Source organism: Manis pentadactyla, chromosome 8 (genome assembly GCF_030020395.1).
Source record: "Manis pentadactyla isolate mManPen7 chromosome 8, mManPen7.hap1, whole genome shotgun sequence".
NCBI classification, from domain to species: Eukaryota; Metazoa; Chordata; class Mammalia; order Pholidota; family Manidae; genus Manis; species Manis pentadactyla.
Window position 1 is genome coordinate 125,170,147 of NC_080026.1, and position 18,082 is coordinate 125,188,228.

The 18,082-nt window shown below is 50.1% G+C and overlaps 1 protein-coding gene across 4 annotated transcripts in view; it reads right to left on the reverse strand.

The window, feature by feature from the left end:
• The window catches only part of AFAP1L2 (actin filament associated protein 1 like 2), a 92,933-nt gene extending 76,311 nt beyond the window's left edge, over window positions 1-16,622 (reverse strand). The window contains exons 1-2 of one of the 4 annotated variants that reach the window (XM_036898678.2): window positions 16,463-16,622; window positions 11,365-11,413 (exon numbers count right to left, since the gene is read on the reverse strand). Coding sequence is in view for 3 of the 4 variants with exons in the window: in XM_057506361.1 (XP_057362344.1) it covers window positions 11,365-11,418; window positions 13,795-13,834 (94 nt within the window). In the remaining variant the exon portion in view is untranslated. Of the gene's footprint in view, window positions 1-11,364; window positions 11,419-13,794; window positions 13,882-16,462 lie in introns of those variants that run through there. The other 3 variants (XM_036898675.2, XM_057506361.1, XM_036898676.2) reach the window with 3 other exon arrangements.
• Between the last annotated feature and the right edge of the window lie 1,460 nt (window positions 16,623-18,082).

Consider the following 18,082-nt stretch of genomic DNA (forward strand, 5'->3'; position numbering starts at 1 on the left):
CTACAGGACTCAAATGAGCATCACCGGCCTGACCCAATCTCTTACTGAGACTTCACTCGACTGTGATACTGTATCTAATTGCTCATCTCACCAGCCAATCTCAAACACGATTTTACCCAACCCTGAGTTCCCATGAAAAAGAGAGCCAGCCTTCTGGCCATAAGTGCCCCCAGGGAATTAGGAACAAATTAGCAATGACCAGGAGGGCACTGTGGACTTCCCTATGCCTGCTATGCAGTCCCCAGTCCAACACTGAAATAATCACCTTTTATCCACAGCAAGTGCTTTTCAGTTTTCAAGACACTACTATGGACAGCTTTTCACTGATACGCCCAACAAGCCTGGATGTGAGTAGAACAGTGACTATGAGAATGGGGAAAACCGGGCTGGGTTGACAGAGGGCTAATGAGGCATCTGTTCTCACACTAAAGGGTTCAGAAACAGGAACCGGCTCTTCATGACTCAGCCTTCCCCTCCCCATGCACAGCCTAATGGCAGCATTAGTAAAAGCAAAGGTTTTAGGCATCATAAAAAAAACATGGCAGATGCACAGCAAATTCAGCCCAACCACACCTACCACAGTAACTAGCATTTGGGGCTCTGACCATGTGCTGAACCTACTGAGCAGCATAAGATTTCACCCAGTCCTTACAAACCTCCAAGGAGCAGGGTAATCACTCCCTTTCAGAAGAAGAAAAGTGAGCTTAGAAAGGGCAAGTAATGGCCCAAGGTCACAGGTATCCAAGCTAGATGCAAACAAGGTCTGCAACTTGTGACCATTATTATATTTCCTACAGTCTGAACAGTGGGGAAATAGAGCATTTGGTGTCTCTTCAAGGGAGAGGCAATTCAGAGATGGCTCCAAGGTCAAATAGCTGCTCTCTTTCCCTGGCTTTGCCTGGTGGGAGGGACGCGGGACCATCGTTCAGGAATCCCAGGCAACTGTCCCACACCTGCCACTAATAAGCGGCGTGCCTGAGGGCTTGCTCCATGCCCACCCACCCAGAATGCCCTTCAGAAAAGTGTGGAAAACTGTAAGAGGTCTCTGTCGTCTCAACCTCTTCAGACAAGTATGAAGTCTATTCTTTTAGGATGTGCTTACATTTTTCCTGTGGACAAGACTTTCTGGAATCCAAGGTGGTGTATCTGGTGGCAACCTACCCATTTGTAAGAGGCAGAGGCCACATAACTGGGTGGCTGGGGAGCTCAGCACTGCTTGTCAAGTGCCCCCAGAATAAGACCCGAGCTCCCTGGCATGGCCCAGCTCTCCTCCCTCATCTCTCTTCACCCTCCCTGTGGCTAAGCTCTGCCCCAGCCCCCACCCCTACACCACCTAGCTCATGCTGGCCTCAGAACCTTTGCACTTGCTGTTCCCTCTGCCTGGAACTCTCGACCCTGGTTCTCCACACGCGGGCTCCTCCTCTTCATTCAGGTCTCAATTCAAATGTCACCTCCTCAGAGAGACTCTCCATCACCACCCTGGCTGCTTTTGTGGGACCATTCCCCCAACTCAATCACTCTCACCATACCCTGTTTTTGTTTTTCATGCTACTTACTACTATCTGGAAATTTTTTAGAACTCTGTGAGGTCACGGTCTGCTGTCCACCTCTAGCATGTAAGGTCCACTAGGGCAGATGCCTCATTCGTGTTGTGCCCAGCTTTACCCCAACACCTAGATGATACCTGGCACATAGTGAAGCTCAAAAAAATGCCTACCATGTGAATACTTAGAAATTCTCCCATGCAAAGGGACCATTTAAGGACATCAGTAAGTTCATTAACAAAATTGCAAATCCTCTGAACTGGAAAGAACCTTGGGCTGACACTTGAGTATAAGAAAACAGAAATGAAGATTTTGATGATTCCGTCACTGAGGTATCAGTATTCCAGTGGAGTCAGGAATTGGGAATGCAGGCCCGGAGATGTGGGGCAGTTTTTGGACATTGTCAGTAAACAGACAGGTCAGACAAAGGACAACTAGAAGATGAGATGTCAAGAAATGGCTTTCACGCATGAGAAAAAACAATGGAAGAGTCGAACCAACAGATCCAACCTCAGGGTTTTTTCCATTTTCTGAAAACCTTAAGCCTTAGTTCTTGGCTTTACACGCCGTTGGATTTGCTGCCCACCCACGGAGCCACACCCCAAAGAGTTCCCTGCGGCCCACGCTCACAAGACCCGGGGCAGCTCCAGGTCCCACCTCCTGGGCCCCGGTGGCCCCGCAGATTTACCACTGCTCAGAGCAAAAGTGGTCCAAATGGCTCTTCCCAACCCACACCTCTGAGTCATGAGAAGCCTTTTTTTTTTAAAAAATGACAAAAGGAAAATGACTACTATTTCAAGAGATGGAACAAATGTTTGGGGCCAACTCCATGCAGATCAAACAGTCCCAGGGTGGGAGAGGTGGGAGAGGCAGTTTATCTTGTTTGGACGTGCCGATTTTGAGTGAATAATCCCATCTCCCATGTGGAGAGCAGCAAAAATGAACTGCTGCTCAGAGTCTAGCAACTTTGCATTCAATCCATCAGGTACCAGAAAAATCCAAGTCCAGTGCATTTTTACTACACCTGGTAAACCTTTGCACATCAGCTCCTGGTCAGGACCCACACTATCACTGTAGACCCAAAGATGACTCCAGGTGCTCGGAGTGAGCAGCTGGAGGTGAATGGGAAACACACAACTATTAGAAGCAAGCTCTGCCTTCCCAGGCTTATCCCAGGGTGGGAATGCCCACTGCCCTCCCCTCGGGATGACGGCGGACTGCTCATCAGCACCACAGCTCCGGCAAAACAGCAGCTCCGAAGTCAAATGTAAGGGTGGTCGGTTATTAGCACCTGATGGGCAAAGGGTCTGAGACAGTCCAGCAGTTGGTAAGAAGGAAAGTGGCCCCCCATGGAGGGTACACAGTGAGGAGTTCCCTCCCCATCTTTCCACAGCACCACTGCCCGCGCTTCTGGGGTCATCCTCGCTATGCCAAATTCTGCTTCAAGTCCGATTTGTAGACCTCTGATATCAACAGTAGACTACTATCAGCAAACTCCCACAAATCCCCTTTCACCCCCATATGCCATTCCCCACCCCAACAGAGATGACCTTTCCAATAGGTACCTTTTTGTTCATGTGTGTACGGCTTTATGAATTTTTAGTGGCTGTAAATGCTTTCATCAAATGTCTTCTTCTGCTTCTTTCCTTTCAGTCAGCACTATGTCTTAAAGATCCATCTGTGTTGCTGGATCCACTGCTTCTACTGCTGCATAATTCTCCAGGATGTGCACACCTGCCGTCATAGTGCACCTGTTCACTCTCCCAGGTGACCCCAAGCCTGCTTTCCGCTCTCAGCCACCACAAATAATGCTGCAGAGATCCTCCTCGCCTGCCCCATGTGGACCCATGCAAAAATGTCTGCATGTTCTAAGAACACAAGGCCTCCTGAAGCTTCTCATTCCTGTCAGCCTAGGGTGGTCGTTTCGGTCCGTTTGTCTCTGACGACTAAAGGAGCCCAAGTGTTTCTTTAGAGGCTTGTTAGCTTTCTGGAGCCTCCTTCACCTGTACCCTTGATTCACCCTTTCTACTAAGATTTCTGCCTTTTTCTGGTTGACTTGCAGAGTCAACTCTATATATCCTGAGGTGTTAATCCTGCAAAGGTTTAGACGTCATAAATCATTTTTTCCAGCTGCTACTAACTTTGCCCAGGATGTCTACTTGAGAACAGAAGCCCTTAACTTTGATGTAATTAAACTGTGATTACTTGAGAACGGCAACCATTTCTCAATCATACAATTCCAGTTTCCTGAGCACTCACAATATACCACCCATGAGGTTAGGTGCTGTGGACACCAAGAAAAAGGATGGCTTTTGACCCTCAAGGAGCTTACAGGCTCCTAGGAATACAGACTTCCCATCACCTGTAACATGGACACAATGACCGTGGCCGTGGAGGGCTATATACATGGCGCAGTGAGGAGTTAAAGGCTGCAGGGCATCAAGGTCAAGGAATGAAGGCTGAGTGAGCCTCAACAAATAAGCCTGGCAGAGAGCCTGAGGGGAGGACATCCCAGGCCAATGCAAAAGCCCATCCCAGCATATGCAAAAGCCCAACTTGGAGATCCACAGGGAATCCAGCATGGCTGCGGCACAGAGCAGAGTGAGGAACGGCCCCAGAGGCTGACAAACAGGAGGGGCCGCACAGAAGGAGCTCAGATTTTCTCCAGTGCATTACAAGGGGAGGGCACATTCCCGTGCTCTCCCCACAGCCACTGGCAGGTTGCCTGAGACACTGCCTGCACTCAAGGAAGAGGGCCTGGTTCAGGGGCCTTAAGAGACCTGGGTTCATCTTAGCTACAGCAGTAATGTATGTACTTTAGTCTCAGAGAAATCCATAGACAGAATACTCTAGAAAGGACGGGCTTGTGAGCATCCACATTCAACCACCACGGGGATAGAGACAGCCACTGGACAGGTCTGGACTGTCCTGAATGACACGAAGACTCCCTTTCCTGGTCTCCGCTGGAAGCTGCTCTGCTGCTGCTCTTGCATGATGGACGTTCTCAGCCAAAAACTCCCAACTGCCCAGTGTGCTTTTGCCGGAAATGTGCCAAATCAAGTCGTTAGTGACAAGCGGAATCATACCCAAGACCCCTCCAGGATCTCTGCCAGCCAGCTGTTTCCTCCTGATTTTCACACTCAGTAATGGTAATTTTTAAGGAAAAAATAAAGGCACTGGTAGAGAAAATTTTACTCTGAATGATGTGACTGCCCTTATTTTTTCCAACTAAGAATTAATCTGCTTGCACAAACACATGGCAGCCAAGTATGAAGGCATCGAAGTGGGCAGCACAGTGAGGTGCTCAAGGCTTCAGCGGCTGCACACCCATGTTCACAGCAGCATTATTCACAATAGCCAAAAAGTGGAAACAATCCAAATGTTCATCAACAGCTGAATGGATAAACATAAGTGGTATTTTTTTTTAAAGGCTCTCAGGGGTTCAAAGCCAAGGTGTCAAGGCTGAATGAGCCTTGACAGATAAGCTTGGAAGCTGGAAGTCACTCCACCCCAACAGAACAGCTCTCTGCACTCTCACTTTCTCTCTCCAGGCTGCCTCAGCCTCCCCCACCACAAAAGAGAAATCTTGTTCTAGGGCAGCAATCACGTCCTTTGAGGCTTATATAGCCTTTGAGAGTAAATAGCCTTAGGGTATTTCAAGAAAGTGGGGCTGTCACCTGATACCTTTACACACACACACACACACACACACACACACAGTGTGAGGGTATTTCAAGAAAGTGGGGCTGTCACCTGATACCTTTACACACACACACACACACACACACACACAGTGTGAGGGTATTTCAAGAAAGTGGGGCTGTCACCTGATACCTTTACACACACACACACACACACACACACAGTGTGAGGGTATTTCAAGAAAGTGGGGCTGTCACCTGATACCTTTACACACACACACACACACACACACACACACACAGTGTGAGGGTATTTCAAGAAAGTGGGGCTGTCACCTGATACCTTTACACACACACACACACACACACACACACAGTGTCCCAAACAATGCACTCACTAGTTCCTCTCCCTTGCACGGTAGCCCCACCAGCTAGGTTTGTTTAGGGCTGCAAAGATGTAGAAGATTGGCAGCCACTCCCCTCTACGCCCCTGCCCTGCCCTCCAACCTACCAAAGGCATTTTCCAGCACAATCCCTGCAACCACTCTTGCTGAGGTGACCCCCAACTCTATGGCTAGAGGAGGGGAGCAATTCAGGGCAAAAACACCTCACACTCGAGAGGCCTGCTTAGCTCAGAGGCTCCTGCCTGCCAGCTGCCATGCCCTCCTGGGGAGTCCAGATGTACTTGAGAATCGAGGCTGAAACTGACCTGCGCCCACTCTCTTGCTCTGATCGTGGGCCCCATGTTCTCACACAAACAATGTGGGCTGCTGGTTCGCTCTGACGTCAACATTTCAGTGCCTTCCTGCATCCTTGAGAGCACTGGGGCTCTTACCTCAGGGTCTGAGATGCAAAACTCCACACATTAAGGGATTCACTAACAAATCAGAGTCCCCAAAGTCTCCTCCGGTCATGAGCGGAGACCTGGGGTGGGGTGGGGACATGGGAGGGAGACATACTTCAGAAGGATTCGATCTCAAAAGCAACAGACTAAATGCTCCCTCTGAGAGCAAAACAGCCTTTCCCACTCTCAAGGGAAGCAGTGCATGGCGAGCCGGGAGCGACACCTGGATCCCATAACCCTTGGCAATTTGCTCCCAGCCTGAACTGTTTACAGTGACACACACCAAACCAACATCAGATGGGCGGGAGCTGGACACTCGCCCACTGAGAAGCCAGGAGGTCAATGGGAAAAAATGATTTTCGTCCATGTTGAGCCTTCATGTTTGGAACTTTTATCCAAACTGTGGCAGTGTTCTCATGCTCCCCCGGTGCAGATGCCAGGCCCTCCCTTGATCCAGGGAGCTTGGATGGCAGTGGGAGGAGCCCCACACAGGGCTGACACTGTTTCTCCCACCCCTTGGAGGTTAGCAGGCCACAGGGCTATTTTAGGATCCACAGAGAGAGGATAAGAACCCTCTTTCTTGGGAATCCTAGTGACCATGACATTAACTGCACTAGGCCAGGTGGGATGGCTGGCAAGGTCTGGGTTAGCAAATGGCTTGGACCATGAGGGTTAAGGAAGATGGCCTTCTTTGCAACAGGCCATGTGGAGCAACACTTTCTAGGGCCTGATGAAGCATCAGGGGCCATGCCAAACAGATGTTCACCAGGCCTCCTCCTCCTCCAGGAGGGAATGAGATGCTCCTTGCCTGGCCCAAAGCAAGCCCCACTTCCCCACCCTGACTCTGAGATCATCAGCTTCTCCTGGGAAAGCCTAGGATTCTAGCCACGGCTTCTAGAAATTGAGGCTGGCACTAACAGAGAACTGGGGTCAAGGGAAGGTGCTCTCTTTCTGGGTCTGTCTGGCTTCAGGTTCTCAGGAAGAATCCCTTTTTCAGACTCAAGACCCAGGAGATCTGAATGGAATTGGCATTAAAAAAAAAAAGAGAGTGAGAAAGTGGGAGAAAACCAAGAGGGAAGAATAAGGGCATGAAAGGAAAGAGTGGAAGGGAGGGGAAAAGAGAAAGAGAGAGTGAAACGGCTGCATGTGCAGGAGCAGGTGTGAGACTGCATGCACTCAGAATGGTCCTGGGGTGCTGAACAAACACTCACACTTGCTTGTCATAGTTTTGCATTAATCTGACAGGCTTTGCCACACGTTAACTTTCAGGGTTTCTGGGATGTTGACTTACTTGGAAAAAAAGGCAGGCTTCAACTGTCTGCAGTGAGACACGAGCCTCTACCTGCAGAGACTCCCTCAAGAGAGCCCCCAGGGTGCAGACACCTGGAGCTGTCGCAGTGCAACGCTGGTAACACTCTAGACAACTGCACTAGACCATCCTACACACCACGATCCTCAGCCACAATTCTAGCAGTATCAGCCGCAGGGACCTCATCTCTAAAACATGCTAAGAGACATGTAACCCAACTCTGCCATGCCTGTCACGGGCCAGCGGCCCTGCCCTAGGCATTCGAGCAGCAAACATGAGGCTATTTAATCCTTTATTACTTCTACCCAAGATCTACTACGTCCCTATCTTTCGTTCCACTATGTAGGAATCTGCCAAGAAGCCACAGGGGCCCTCTGTTAACTGTAGTACCTAATGGTGGTGTCCATCTTTATTTCTTCAAAGAATGTGCTAGAAGGAGATTCCACAAAAGGCCTGACAATGTAAAGGGCAGTAGGGTGGCAACCATTTCAAGCTAATACAGGGCCCAGGATTTTAACCAAGAATACTCGCTTCCAAGGAGAACCAAGATGGTAAGATAAAGATGTGCCCCAACCACAACCACCCAATAGGTCCCAGCCCCAATATCAGGGATACCAGGCACCTCAGCAGAGTTCCTTCCAAAAAAGGACCACATTTGAATTTTAGTAAATCAGCTCAATATGTTCTAGGACTGTAGGCCTTAAATAAAAGGAGTCAGTGAAATCTCTGAACAATAAGCTCATTCAACACGATCCTTTTTTCTCCCCCCATCTGGGGACTTGAATAAAGTTAACATGAATAAATCCTGTTGTGTAAAAACGGGGGGGGGGGGATAAACGGGGGTGGAGGATAGAAGGAAATGGCAGGATTCCCACTTGTTGGTCTACAAGGAAGGCTAAGACAGTCCCCAGAACCCAAAAGGATGCCAGCATGGCAGGGCAGCCCTGGAGAGATGGTGGCAACAGTCTGCAGGCCAGGTAAGAAAGTACGTGGAATTTCCCCACCCATGCACCGCATCACCCCCGCTGCAGCCCTCCCATACTCGTACTCAAACCAGAAATGGGCCATTAGGCTGCCCCAAATCTGGCCCTTCCCAGGCAGAGCAGCCACAAGCCAGTCCTGACCCTGCATCAGGGACGTTTCATTTCAAATATGCACAGAAAAGATTTCCTGCCTCTTCCCCTATCTCCACTGTCCTTCAACAAAGCCAACACAATTAGAACTAAGGACCACACCAGCTATTATTCAATTCTTCCTGAATACTCCAACAGGTGGAACAGACTTGCCTTTGTGAGCTACTAGTGGCTTGGACATATTTGTAAGAAGAGTTGCACATGTGAAATGTTCCTTTGTAATTTATGGTTGAAAGTGACCTGGGCTCGTGTGGTCCTCGTGGATGGAAGTCCCACGGCCTTCCAACACACTACAGTTAAGGATGAGAAGACACAGATCCAGCAGCCTAGGTCATAGAGCCAGACAAGCCAATTCGACATTGGTTTTACTTTTTTAATGAAAACCACCAAGACCTTCAGGTTCCATTAGGTCCACCACCGTGACACTTCTTCATTCTCGTGGGATGCCATATCCCATCTCCTAGACTGGTGCAGTAAGCCCTGGTCATTCTGCCTCTGGCTCACGAGGTTTCTCTGCCTGGAAACAAGAGGACTGATCCCTTATATCACATGGGACCAAGGGCATTATTTTGTCAAATCACGGGCTTCCCCCACCCTGCCTTCAAAATCAATCCTAGCTAGCACAGACAAGCAGGACTGCCAAGACCAAAAAGTCGGCCAGGAAATACTTATGGTGCAGACTTGGGCACTCAATTCCAATTCAATAACTTTATTGGTTTAAAAAAAAAAACTACCTCAGAAGGCTGCCAAAGTCAATACATTAGCACCATGCGTATGTAGCGGCAGAATTCTCAGGGTGGGAACGGGGACCTAATGCTTGGATATTCCATGACCCTCCTGGGCTCATCTGCTGCCTCGGTTTTAGGAGGACTGTTTTTCCTTTGCTCTAAAGAGAGGGAGAGCTTCCACCATCACACTGTTTGTGCCTCACAGAAATCTCTCTCGCATTTAGGATACCTTCAAGCAGTCGGTCTTTTTGTTTTGTACCAAAAATCTTCACCCTCTTCTGCTACACCTCCAGATTGCTGCAGACATGCGACACCCAGACCTCAGATTCTATTTACGACCTGTGATGGTCTTAATCTAACCACGCACTTGATGGATTCTTCATCTCAGACTACAGTCTCACAAGCCACCAGGGTTTGTTTTAACGTCAGCTTTTTGGACGTACGATTTACACACATACATTGCCCCACTCTTGAGTTTTCAGAAACATGTAGAGCTACCACTACGACTATAAAGATTCAAAAAAACAAAGATTTCTATCATTCTAAGAATTTCTCTCATGCCTCCTTTTTGTCAACCCCTTCCTCCAGCCCCAGTAACCACTGACCTGCTTTCCTTCCCCATAGCTGTGTCTTTTCCAGAAAGTCAGATAAATGGAACCCTAAAGTGGCTAGGGTTTTTGAGGCTGGCTTCTTTCACTCTGCATACGAGCGTATTTCACTCATGGTTAGTTAAGACTGCTAGTTTTTAAGCTTCGGACTTTTACTTTCTGGTCAAAAGAGACAGAATCATTGGCTCTAGTTCATCTTTGCTATGGAAAAAACAAATTTCTGATTTGGGGTCTTTTAATAAAGCTGAATCCTGGGAACATGGTGACCCACCATCTCCAGGTGCCCAGGACTAAGGTTTCTTGGGACTTGGGACTTTTCAGTGGGAAAACCAGGAAGGTCCCAGGCAAACCAGGACAGCTGGTCACCCTCCTTGGGGAAGCTACCTCCGACGGCGGGGCTGCACATTCGCCAATGGGGTTCCTTCCGCTGAGCAGCAGGCTGCTCTCTCTGAGCTAGCAGCTGACTATCCTTTCTGGGTTTAATCATGAGCAGAAGGCCAATCTGCTGGGGCTGAGCCCCCTGCACAGAGCTCACCGCACTCCCCAGGCCTGCAGCCGCCCTGAAGTCCCTGGGAGGGGCTCTAGGAAGTGAGATGAGAACCCAGTAGCCTGTTCAGAAAACAGCAAGCAGGGCTGGTGGTGGGCTCAGCGCCCCTCCGCACACCTCTCTGATATTTAACACCCACAGAGCTGTGACGGGAAGGTTCTCCGGCTCACTCTGGTTTTGCACCAGATCAGTACAAGGCACCCAGGGTAAGGCCGGCTCCTACACGGTCCTCCTACTCCTTGCTTAATGGGGTTTGTGGTTAGTTTGTTTTGAGACTAACTAGGGAGAAGGTGAGAGCCAAGTGATAGAAAATTAGTAAAAGAGCTGGAGGTTCTTGTTGGTAGGTAAGGGTCTCTCATATACAAACTCGAGTGACATCAGAAAAGTCAGGCAGGCCCAGGATGTGGCCCCACACACAAGGCTTCAGAAGGAGCAATTCCTTGCCCTTCTCCTTCCCAGCTGACTGAAGGGGAATACACAGATGCTCTAACAGGCTACATTGCCTGGGAACAGGCTGAGCAGCCCCAACTCTAACTTCCCAATAGCTTTGAAAAGCAAGTGATGGGCAGAGCTGGTATCCAAATTAACAGCGGGGACCCCCCACCCCAAGGGGGCAGGAATTGATAGGGTTAGAGCCATGTCATAGAAGTTTTTGGGTATTTGCTCCCCTGAATTAGTTTAACATTGCCCCTTCTCAAACTATTTACCAGTAGCTCTTACAAGTTATTCCATCAGGCAGCCTGTGAGGCAGGTTAGTAATCATTATCCTCACTTGTACAGATGAGGAAACAAAGCCCAGAGAGATTAAGTGACTTGCCCAAGGTCGCACAGCGAGTTAGTGGCAAAGGCCAGATTAGAACTCCCAAGCCCCAGAGTGCCCAGGCCAGTGCCCAGCTCCATGAGATCCCTCAGCCATGGGTCCAGAGCATGGGCAGAGCCAGGTCTGTGCCCTCGGGAGCGCTGGAGGCCAGGTGAGCTGCTGCAGACGGCACAGGCAGACTCATACTCACAAGCAGAAACCTGCAGGATCCTTCTCTGTACCACCAGACAGCAACACCCCTGTGCTGGAACAGACAGAAATAAGGCTCACGTTGGAAAAGCCTTGCATCTCCACTTCTGGAATTTGGCTCTGAGACTTTGCGTCATTTCCCTTGGTGAAGCAGGTCTGCTCCTGAGGGCCAGGGTATGGGAGGATATGCACTCCTGTTGCCTGGAATGTATTCATTCAGTCATTCCCAAATCATGTCACACCTACTATGTGGCTGGCAGTGCACCAGCGACCAAGGACAGGGACACTTCAAGGGGAAAGACAAGATCCCTGTCTTAGGAAACAGACATACAGACATATAAGACAATGCGACATCAATTCAACTAATATTTGTTGAGTACCCTATGATGTGCCAGGCATTGATGAGGCTACACTTCAAGTCGGGAGAGAACACAGAGGCAATCAGGGGAGGCTTCGTGGGAGGGGAGGCATGTGGGCTAGGTCCTGAAGATTAAGGAGAATTTCACTGAGCAGCTAGTCCCTTCTGGCTAAAGGGACACTGATAAGGAATGAGTGTGAAATTGCTTTGAGTAGCTCTTTCTAAATAAACCCTTGCTGTTATTAGAACAGGAATTCGACCCTTTAGAAATTCAATCTTAGGGATACTGTGTTCTATTTCTGACTTTCAAGTTGTTAGGCCTCAACTGACCCATCTCTCAAATGGGAACAAATCATCCTTGTTTCAGAGGGTGGTTCTGGACTTCACTAACAGCTCTGGAGACACGCTTACACAGAAGTCCTTGAGAAGCAAATTCCTAACATGGCCGATGGCATGCTCTTTCCCACTAAGTCTGCTGCTCTCTGCTTGCAACAGGAAGTTGGTTTTATTTATAAGTATCACAGTCCTAAACTGATCTTTGTTGGACTATGCACATTCCCTCCCTCATTTCCCTCTCCTGCTCAACACATCCCCCCTCCGAAGATTCCTCGGTGACCACAGAGCAAGAAGCGTTGAAGAATGCTGTGGAAAATGATATGGACAAACATTGGAGGGTCTTTTCTAGAGGGGGAAACCGAGGCCTGAAGAGCTCAGTGACTCACCCAAGGGAACAGAACATGTGGGTGTCCCGGGTCCCAAGCCACTGCGTTCCTCATTGCACCGTGACTGCTCTGCTTCATGTGCCCCCAGCCCAGGCTCTGCATAGACATGCCATCCTCCCCCGCCCTCAGCTTGGAGGAAGTCTCCTTACTCTGAATGACCAAATTCTTTAGGGAACATTTCCCATCATTAAAGGGATTTGGAAGAAAACTGGCAGTTTCCTGAGCTTTGAAGCCTGTCGGCACCTCTTGGCCCTATAACTATGCCTGGATCCACAGTTCCCAGAGCTCCCAGCCCTTCATAACAGGGTTCGGGCCCAAAACAGAGGTCCCCTACCCCCCTGGCCTGACAGCACCACAGGTGACCTCTCGGTATCTGTTTCAGACTATCTCATTGCCAAAGCATCAAGGGCTTCCACACAAAGATCCACACAAAGTCAGAAGGGCTCAGGGTCAAGTACAACCCTGAGCTTAGGACTGAAGCATCACATTTGAGACTGTTTCTAAGCAGTGTTCCCACAGCCTTTAAAGTCTATACTAGCTTTAAAGATTTAAATTTAATTACTAAATTTCTGCAGGTCCATTAGATTTCTGCAAGTACCACAAGATTTGGTTAAAACACATTGTGTGAGTATCAGCTTCACTCTGTATTTGCTTTTACTTTTCCAGGTGAAGGTGTATATATATATAATTACTTATATTTTTTCAGTGGTTCTCAACTTGGGCTGCACATTAGAATCACCTGGAGACCTTTAACTATTAAACCACCCAAGCCGCACCCACAGACCAATTAAATCAGAAGGTCTTGGGTGAAGCCTATACATCATTTTTTTTTTAAAGCTCTCTTGATAGTTCCCATGTGTAGCTGAGGTTAGATGCCACTGCCTTAGGTAGACCATCAATGGGGGGAAAATCTGAGCTCCTAGGCATGGAAAAGTAATAAATAAGGATGATTTCTCCCAAGGCAAATGAATAAAATCCATCTACCCATCCCTTTTAATTAGTTTTTCTTTTTTCAGACCTTCCCTGACCACAGAGCTCAGGATTCTCATACACGTGTCCAAGTACTTTCACTGGCCTGACTTTTCATAGTCATCTCTATGTTACCCTAGCAGTACCCTAGAATGAAATGCCCTTTCCTGGGATTCAGGTGATCCAACTCAGAAACAAACAAAAAACCACAGGAAAAGAATGATTACACTTTCAACCAATTACCATGATCCAAATTTAAGTAAGTATCTCAACTGTGCCTGTTTGGATTCGAATGATGCAAATTCAGGAAGCTTCCATGTGGATGTTCCAAGTACAATCCACAGATAGTAGGTCAGTCACATTTGGCCCTGGTTACACTCACCAGCTGGAAGAACAGTAGGAAACAGAATCCTGGACCACATGGTGTGAGTTCAGCCAATGGGCTCATGCACAGCCATCCAAGGATGCCCTTATGAGAGTCATACATATGAAAACATCAAGGATGGGAACCTTTTGAAGGTACCCTGTATGCGTTAGCACCACTTACACAACACTGGATTCACATACAAAATACAGCAACTCTACCATCACTATGTATGACAACTCTCATAATACAAGTTCCATTGCTCTGGGAAGACACCCCCACAAACTCTCCCCACCATCCACACCCCTTGTTTTTGCTTGAGAGCGCCACGGCTGTCAAGAACAGCTTAGAAGGGATGAGAACAAAGCCTGGAAATGTTTCAGCATTTGACACAGGGTGATATTCCATCTTCTCTTTAGCTCCAGAGATCTCTTTACAGCATACAAAACAATGGGGAATCAGCACAGACCCTAAAAATAATAGGCTAGTTTTGGAGGATGTAAAATACATAACATGCAGGCTGAGGAACATGAAAAGCAATTTATCCTACATCAACTGCTTTGTAAGATTTACAAATTGAGAGAAAACATTTTTAGACTCTGAGACAGTGATGAAGCCGTCTACCTATCAGGAAGGGAGAGCTCAACATTAGGCACTTCAGGACATACTAGCAGCATTCACCAGCGAGGCTGAGAGATTTTCCTCCAGAATGCAACACTCCAAGATTCAAAGATGAGTTGGATTAATCCCTGTGATCCAGAAAATTCTTAAATGTATCCATTTATCACTCTCTGTGTCTGATTTACTGCAAGATGATGAGGCAGATATATGTGTTATCAAAAACATAAACACTCTGAACTGGAAAATAAGCTTCCTTTAGATGGCAAAAAGCCCCTAACTGATACTCAAGGGTGGGAGGATTTTAAGCTTCCAAGAGAAACAGATAATTAAGAAGACTTTCTCAGGTCAAAAGGGCCAAGTCAAAAGCTATTAAGACAAAAAACCTTCTAATAATAACTGGGCATTTGGAAAGAAGACCCCAAATATTATCATTTGCCATAACTTACAAAGATGAATATGTTGACTCTCAGAAAGTAGCTTGCAACTTGGACCTCCAACCTGCAGCTAGTACCCCCTGAGCTCCGCCACTGGGGAATGGCAGACACTGAGCTGGAAGGGCCCCCAGAGGCCAACACTTCCGGTCAGGAGGGCACCTCAGGTCCTGAATTCCCTGTGAGGGTCCCTCCCAAAGGGCAGAGGGGGCATCGTGGGGACGGGAGCACAAAACTGTCATTTTACAAGGAGAGGGCCTGTGACTTCCTCAAGTGTTCTGAGACTACATAAGGGCGCATTCAGTCATTCCGGCACAAAACTGACGTGATCTCAGCAGAATTTGAGACAAAAAAAAAAAACCACCCCCGTTTAGATACGTGAGAGTGGCTCCAAGGAGGATTCACAAAAAGAAACTAAAGGTTGCCAACTAATTTAACCCTGTCACCCCAGCTGGCTTTCGTGCTCTTGGCAAAGGCACTTCCTTTATACGTGAAGTGCTGCTAGGATTTAGGCCTTTCGCCCTCACCTGTAACCAGGTGACCCACATGAGAAAAAGCTATGAGAAAATCAAAAGACGCGACTAGTTTAGGGAACTACAGCCGGTCCCCAAAAGGTTCCTTCACGTCGGCTTCAGAAAGCAAAAACCACTGGGAAACAGATTCCTTGGGAATCTGGCTTTCTCCTTCATTACTCTCTCCCAGGGGAAAACAAATATAGAATGAGTATTTCCTCTCGCAGGTCTGGCAGAGACAAGTCCGGGACAAGAAAAGTTCAAGAGGCTTTCCTAAAGGAAAGAGGAGTTGGGGGCGCCCACAGCGTCCCGTTTAAGGGGCAGCTCTCTAAGCTTTTCCAAAATAGCTGCAATGCGAGGCTTCTAGACTCCAGCCCCGGGGCTCCGAGCACCGGTATAAACGGGCACCGGGCCGGCTCACGCACCAGGATTTGGCCAAACCCAACCCTCCCCGCTGCACCCTGGACTAAGCCCTGGGGCCGGGACTCCTCCACGCGCTCCACCTGCCGGGCATCCCATTCGGCCCGGACCCCTGCGCTTCTCCTCATCCCACTGAGGGCTGGAGGAAGCGAGAAGAGTCGGGGGAGAGGCGATTGCCGGAGCAGCGGGGAGCAGAGCTGCGCGCCCACCCCACCACCCAAGCGCATCCCCACGCAGGCTCTTTCCCGGTGTCTGCAGGAGGCCCGCCCCTCCGGCTGGCGTCCGGCTGAGGACCCCAAAACTCGCTCCTTTGCCTCCGAACAGCACAAAACGATTCCGACCTCACGCGGGGCCTCCTCGGTCCCAGGCATCTTTCCGGGGAGGCCGGGACTTGGGGGTGGGCGGTTGCCAAGCGCACCCTCCCTCCTCCAACAGGTGGGAAGCTTCGCCACACCGCCCCCGCCTCCGCGCCTGGGAGGATCAAAAGGCCTGGGCCGCGGTCGCCCCCTAGGAGCCCCCTCGCCGCGGTTGCCCCGGACTTCGGCCCAAGTCTGGGCCGGGCGGGGGCGGCTGGCTCTGCCTACCTGGGTCCCCGCGGGCCGGGAGGCGCACGCGGAGACGCCCTCCGCCATCCCCAGCCCTCCTCCCCGCGCCGTGCGGGGCGGGAGGGGAGTGGGTGCGCGCCGCTCCCCGCGCCCTCACCTTTGTACCGCTCCATCGGGCCCTGGCGTGCGCTCCTCGCCGCTCCGCTCCGGCGCTGTGCTCTCGGCGCTCGGCTGGGCGCCCAGAGCCGCCGCGCTGGCCCCTCCCCGTGAGGTCACGCTCGCAGCCGGACCTCCTGGCGCGGCTGCAGCGCCCGGGCCCTCGGACCCGTCCCCACCCGCGCGCCGCCCCCGCCGGGGAACTCCGAGGCCAACGGAGCAGCGTTCAAGTTCGCGCGCGCCCCGCGCCCGCTCCGCGCCCGCCCCCCACTTCACTTCTGGGCCCCGGGAGCGGCGGGAGGGAGCGAGGCCGGGACGTGCCTAAACTCTGGGAGAGGCTCCGGGGAGGAGCGTGCTAGGTTGGGCCTTCAAGAGCTGTTTTCCGAACCGGCGGGGGTGGGGGGCTGCAAACCCACTGCCTGGAGGAGGAAACTGAGGCGTGCGCCGGAAGGTAGGGACGTGTCTAGAACGCCTCCAGCTGGAGCCCCTTGGGCCAGAGCGCTGGTGCCCTTGGCCCCATCCTCGAGGAGCAACAGGGGGATAGAGGTGCCCAAGCCCTGTCCCGCGTCTGTCCCCGTTCTTTGTGACTCGCTCCCACCCTTTTGCAACCTCTCTGGGCAGCGGCTGCCGATCGCACACACATTGGGGCGTGTGAAAGCGTCCTACCACCGAGACCCAGGTTCCTGGGCGCAGTTGTTCCAGGCTCTCCTGAGGACTAGAGTTTCTAGAGCCGCCTAGGCAAATCCGGGAGCCCGCCCGCCACGGGAGGCATCTGTCCCCCAGGGAGCTCAGTCGTGGCTCCAGCTGCACCCCACGCTGCGCTTTTATTCTTTACCTTCTGCCATCTGTCCCTCCAGTCTCAACACGCCCAATTCTTCCCCATCTACCCCCAAAGGAGATCACGTTTTCCTTTAAACTTTCTGATTTTCACTTTAAATTCTCAGTCATGGTCTTTGCAGGACGCCTGGGTTTTCAACAAGTCTCCCCCAACTTCCTTGAAAGAACACTTGAGGATTTGTTACTGTTGCTGTTTTCTACAAGACTTCCTAATTCTTGGAACAGAAGATTTAGCTCTCATGTTTGGAGACCTTTAGCCCCTGCAGTCCTAGAACTATTTTTCTTAGTTGTATCGGCAGCTAACATCCATGGAGCCCTCCCCAGAAGCCTGGCATGGTGCTGAGCTCTACATGACCTGCCTTTTCTTTTCCTAATAATCCTGGGATGTGGGGATTATGATTATTTGTACCACATGGCTGAAGAAACAGGTTTACAAAGGTTAAACAACTTGCCCAAAGTCCCATAGTTAAAAAAGCACAGAGCAGGCATTAAACCCAGGTCTGCTTCTTCCAGATATTTGTACACAAAACTTTCCCAGCCCTCATAGAAAGTGCAAGGCTGTGTTACCATCTCGTAGAGCTTACAGACAAGTGAACAATGACAGCACAGACAGGTGGATGCTCTGATGAGATGGAAGCACCAGGGATTCTGGGAACCCTCTGGTAGAGGGTCCTGAACCAGCGTGGAAAAACCTTGTAAATCTGGGAAGAGCTGATGGCTGAGCTGAGTCTTAGAAGATGAGTTGGAGCTAGTAGGTGACCAGAGAGACAGAGTGAATACAGCC